A 5,647-nucleotide genomic window follows, 5' to 3' on the forward strand; every position below is an offset into this window, starting at 1 on the left:
AACGAACAAAAAAGAAAAACCGAAAGTAAAAAAAAAAAGCGAAAGATGCAGAAAAAAAGAAAACCCAATCACCTTCTTTCAATTTTTTTGTATTTAGTATGTGTGTATGCTTACAAATGCTGAAAAATGGCTTTATATAGCCGAAAGTAAAATGAAAATTACAAAAAATGTATTTCGTTTTTCTCTTATTTTCTTTTTCTTTTTGCTGCTATTTCTCTTTTTTCGTTCGTTCGTTCGTCCTTTGTCGCTTTGTGTGTTGCAGGTGTTTGTTGCATTGCAGGTACGGGTACGGAGGCCGTACGGTGACGTGGAGGGCAGTGCACATGCCAGGGAAGGTCCTGGTGGCTGCGGCGCTGGAGGCTCGCGTGTGGGGAAACGGCGCTGGGAGCTTCTAGGGTTCCCAGCTTCTGATTTTGCGTTGGGCCGCTTCGTGGTTGGGCTAGGGTCTTGGCAAATTGGGTTTAGATTTTAATGGGCCTTAGTGGGTTAGCATTATAATTTTGGACTAGCTGAAATTTGTAAATGGACTGCTATTTCATTGGACTCTTTTTTTAATTGGGTTTATTTTATTGTGTGAGCCCGGGTCAAAATTGGGCATTTGAGGTGTTATTAAGGTTGGGGTTGCCATTATTACCCCTGACCATGAGGATTTGCTCGGTGCTTAAGATTACCATGAAATAATTAGGTATACGCATGGGGTTCCAGAGGATAATTGTTGAAAGGGATGCGAAAGTTTTAGATCTCTCCCATATCGCCTTGAAATCGTTATTTGATCACATTTCTGTCTCAAATGCTATACGCTAAGGATATAGTTTAGCTACTTTGGGTAGTAAACAGACTATTTCTTAATAACATTCTTCATTATATATATCTCATTATTTCATCACAAAGTTACTGCAATGATACTTATACACAAACTTACTAAATGTTGCACAAAGAATTGATATCAGCATGAATCTTGTAATAGCTGCAACAACAGAGTTACTAAACCCAAAATATCCGACTCCCATATCACCTTCCAAAGCATCTCAAGACCGATGAGGCAATTGTAGAAGATATAAATTTCAAGCCAGAAGATCCTCCTGGGAAGTAAGATATTGCATAGTATGATAGTGAAACGACCTAAATCAGATTGAAGAGGAGACATCAGTTTCTACTAACTGTGTTCCAAAACTTTCATGCAGAATTTAGTAGTACAACATGCAGCTAACAATTACTTTTCGTAACATAACATATCATACTACTTTCACATCTTTGAAAAAAAAATTATGATGGCAAAACACTAGATCTTGGAAGATCACTAACAAAATTGTGTTTGTACAAGGCATTGTATGAATAACATAATTTACTTGAAAATAGGGCATTCAATTTGTTAGTGAAACAGCTAGCACATAAAGAATGCATTTGACAATTTTATAAACCAGCCAACAATCAGCTGTCAGACCAGTAATTTATGCATAACAGCACTTTAGGCTCTTTATGGATATAGAAGAACTCTACTCAAAACTGCATTGGCTGCCATCCCAGTACCCCCATTTCCCTAATAAACCAAAGAAATTATAGATGATATGGTGGTAATACCTGTAACAAGGAGAACAGCACGGAAAGAACATAACTGTGAAGCCACATGGAAACATAAATGGTTCCCACCATACTGCCAACAAAACCCAATGTAAAAGGCAGCCTCTGAAAATACAAAATACGTAAGGAGATTGTAAGAAGGAAATAAATAAAAAATTACTTCGAATTCAGGGGTGATCTTTAAATGGCAAGTTTCAAGTGGTAAAACTAAAATATGATTACACATAAAAGAAGTGAACAAATATACCTCTCTGGAGGACATATGCACAAGTTGATATCTAGGACCTTTCAAAGCAAAGAATGAACCAACAATTAATGCACAACCTATTGTAAAGCAGATCCCAAACTTCTGAGGCACCAACACGATCACTGGAAGGAACATGGTGAATGCGATGAAGATGAAGAACACTCCAGAAGCAAGGAGCACACCAAAGTACAATAAGGATTTAGCAGAAGGTACATTCCTGCTTGCAGACTGAAAACTGCCAGGTAAGCCTCTGACTCCTTTTGAGACCCTGAAGAGGTAAATCAGCATCATCATTGAAATATATGATATAATACTTACGAAGAAAATAGTGACAAAAGCTCAAATAAATAAATAAAATAACCCAGACTTTCTCATAATAAGGCTTTGGCCTCTTATGCTCTACGGAAACCAGAATTTGATTATGATAATCATATAATCAAGGTAACCCTTAATATTATTCACATAAGCTGTATCAAGGCAAGCACACATATTATCCTTTCCTCACATTCACAAGAAATCTATTGAACCCACATGATCATACTACTAATCCTCATAAAATACATAAAATCATAACTAATTATCAGCAGCACCACAGGTAGAATGGACAGGGAGAAACTTTGAAAACTATGGATGCAAGGAGAGCAGGTAGCCAGAATAAATGGGGCCAATGACTAAACTGTAGTAGAGCTAATGGTAGTGACATGAAAAACCTATCTACTTTGCTTGGAAAGCTCACTCAGTGAATCATAACAAGTACTTGCAAATGAGGCAACCTAGATTGAAACATCCATGAACGTTTGTTTTGATACATTTGCAATTACAGCCTAACAATATCTTAAATATGAAACTTGTCAATGCCATGCTCTGTAACCACACTACAAGGAAAGAACTGCAAACATACGGAAGTTAAAGAATCCAAACATTGCTACCTTAAGGAATGACAACTTATCAACATTGATCCACCTAAACCATGCACAATGGCATGCTCCAAAAGCTGACATCTTTGCCTCTCTTTAGATCATTATTGCTCTGTATCAACCATCCAATAAACCAAAAATGATTGCAAAGCCAAATTTTTCTAATATTTTGGAGAATAACGAAGTTGAGAGGTTCGTTTATTACATCTAACAAATCTTACCCTCCTTTCACAAGGTCGAAACCTGACTAGTGGTCGTGTAAATATGTCAAGCTACACTCAATTCGTTCACTATCAAACATTTCCTGGTTATTGAATTTGGGATCAAGCTCCTTGCTTGAAAAAATAACATATTTGAGCCAAATTGAGCAAAATTTAAGCTTGGCGCTAAACCTTCTCAGGGTGGCTTGATTGCACTCCTAAACCTGACACCTCCAACAAGAGAGTCTGAAATTCAATCCTTGCTTATATGACCTGAATAAATTGCATTTAAGCCTCCCCCCCCCTCCGTCCTTTTTTAAAGGGTAGAATTTATCTGATTAAATAAACCCACATCCAAACTAGTTGCCAAGGAAAACAAGATAAACTCGAACAACAAACAGTTGTTTATCAAAAATCAAATAGAAAGGCCACAAGAAATACGTACACGTTAAAGGTGCCACTGACTTTATCACCGGTGGTACGCATGGCGGATTCGATATCGAAGCCGAGAGCGGAAGCATCAGGGTCTTGGGAAGAGGCGTAAGCGTTCCAATCAGCCAGCAAAGACGCCGATTTCTGTTTATCGAGACCGCCGCTGCTGGGTCCGCCTAGGAACCAAGATTGAGCCGTCTTCTTCATTTTGTTTTCGCCTTCGGGCTAAAGAAACTAAAGCTTGGAAATCGTTGGGTTTAGATTAGATTAGATCCATGGCGTTTTTGAGATCTTGGCAGAGGCTTTCGCGCCAGCTTTTGTCGTTAATATTATTACCACACATGTACCGACGGTTTATTTTTACTCTCCCACTTTGGAGGGATTAGGGGCTGTTTAGAAGTAGAGGTAAAATTAATTGCAAATTTAATTACTGTTTACTACTTTAGTAATTTTTTATATAATTAATATTTTTATCTATTCAAGTCAAATATATTATTCTCTATTCAATTATATCTTTAACTATTCGTTTTATATATAAAAAAATTTAACCGTTAAATATATATTAATTAATTTTTTTACTTGACGAGATATGAATTGTATATATCAATTAAACTATATTAAATTTATTTTATAATTTTATATAAATTTACTTTTATGATTAATATTATAACTAAATTTAAATTTTTTTTATTTTTTATTTTTTATTTTTTATTTTATTTGATAAAATATTGTCTTAAATTATTATTATATAATTTCCTAGATTAAACATAGATGAAAATGTGTTTATGTAATCTATTAAATTTTTATTTATAAAACTGATTTATAGTCAATATTTTTAAATATTAATATAAAATCCATATAATAAATCATAATTAAAATAAAAGTATTATTATAATAATATTATAAATATATTACATCATTACTTGCAATGGTTTACAATTAGAATAAAAAATTTATTTATAATAAGATCAATTTTTTATTTATTATTCAAAAAATATTTTTATTTTTAAAAATTAAATTGTGAAATAAATTCGAGGATTAAAATTGGTTTCAAAATCTATTAAAAATAAAAATTTTACTGTATTTAATACAATCATACACAATTAATAAAACTATCTTCATTAAAAGGAAGAAAGTAGAATATATATTTTTGCTCCTTTTAAAATTGTATAATAACCATGCATACGTGTTGATAATAATACTTAAAAGTTTTAAAACATTTTTAATTCTAATCACAATAAAACTTCGAAAAACTTATGCATTGCATAGATTGATTGTGTGTATTTATTAAAAATACGTTATATTTCTTTGTTAAATTTTTTGTACAAATTTCTCACCATTTCATAAATAAAATGATTTTGAAAAGTGGGAAAAAAAGAACTTCTAATGAGAAGTTTATATTTAAAAAAAAGTAACTTATTTCATAAATATTTGATAAATAGATCTGTCCATTACTTGAGCCGAAGCCTAAATTAAAAAAATTTCTAGGTCCAGGCTTAGGCTCGACCCAACTTAACGCATTCAAGTAACTCATATCGCTAATTTAAAAGTGGTAAATCTTAAAAATATGCATAAACTTTGGTCTAATGTGTAATTTTATACATGAATTTTGGTTTTATGTAATTATATATATGATATTTGATTTGATCCAATTCTTGTAAATTATTAACAAAATTATTGATATAACATCATTTTATGTTTATATATTGCATACATAAATAATTATATTTATCCAATATAAAAATAAATTGATGCATTTATTTCTTTAAATGCATATGATTAAATCAAAATTAAAGTTTCAAGTATACATTTGAACCACAATTAGACTTTCATGTGTATAATTGCACCAATTTAAAGTCCGTGTATACAATTGCACTTTAAACCAAAATTCATATATAATTTTGAGATTTATTCCCATAATTATTTATATAACATCATTTTATTCTTATATATTACATACACAAGTAGTTATATTTATTTAATATAAAAATAAATTGATATATTTATTTCTTTTCTTTTTTTTTTATCAAGATATCTACCGAAGCGAGCCAAGTAACTAATCCTATGTATTCTGTAGGCCCATTAAGGGGTTAGTGTTGGCCACGAGTTTTAGATGTGTATGATTGAATCAAAATTAAAATTTTATATATATATATTTGAATTACAATCATGGTTTTATATGTATAACTCCACCAAATCAAAGGTAATGTTTAAAATGCATAAAAATATTAAAATATTTTAATTTATAGTAATATTTATATTTTTTACAA

General features: G+C 31.6%; 1 protein-coding gene across 2 annotated transcripts; it reads right to left on the reverse strand.

The window, feature by feature from the left end:
* Nucleotides 1-841: 841 nt before the first annotated feature.
* Nucleotides 842-3,711, reverse strand: LOC121219063 (protein transport protein SFT2). 2 transcript variants are annotated; one of them, XM_041096569.1, is made up of 6 exons: nt 3,391-3,531; nt 2,967-3,169; nt 2,758-2,857; nt 1,829-2,096; nt 1,582-1,686; nt 842-1,122 (listed from the first exon to the last, which is right to left on the reverse strand). In XM_041096569.1, exons 3-6 carry the CDS (start codon nt 2,781-2,783, stop codon nt 1,012-1,014), a joined length of 510 nt encoding a protein of 169 aa, XP_040952503.1. In that variant the 5' UTR covers nt 2,784-2,857; nt 2,967-3,169; nt 3,391-3,531; the 3' UTR covers nt 842-1,011. The 2 variants fall into 2 exon arrangements, with proteins under 2 accessions (XP_040952503.1, XP_040952502.1); XM_041096568.1 differs by lacking the exons at nt 2,758-2,857; nt 2,967-3,169 and having other exon boundaries at nt 3,391-3,711.
* Between the last annotated feature and the right edge of the window lie 1,936 nt (nt 3,712-5,647).

Source organism: Gossypium hirsutum, chromosome D07 (genome assembly GCF_007990345.1).
Source record: "Gossypium hirsutum isolate 1008001.06 chromosome D07, Gossypium_hirsutum_v2.1, whole genome shotgun sequence".
In the NCBI taxonomy this organism is placed as follows: Eukaryota; Viridiplantae; Streptophyta; class Magnoliopsida; order Malvales; family Malvaceae; genus Gossypium; species Gossypium hirsutum.

What these genes read in the sequence shown, in the direction of transcription:
- LOC121219063 (XM_041096568.1), bottom strand. Translation starts at nt 3,584, where the DNA reads ATGAAGAAGACGGCTCAATCTTGGTTCCTAGGCGGACCCAGCAGCGGC. An exon ending in GTCAGTGGCACCTTTAACGT is followed by an intron (nt 2,097 to 3,390) that starts GTACGTATTTCT and finishes TTACCTCTTCAG; the next exon opens with GGTCTCAAAAGGAGTCAGAG. An exon ending in TGCTGTTCTCCTTGTTACAG is followed by an intron (nt 1,123 to 1,581) that starts GTATTACCACCA and finishes AATCTGATTTAG; the next exon opens with GTCGTTTCACTATCATACTA.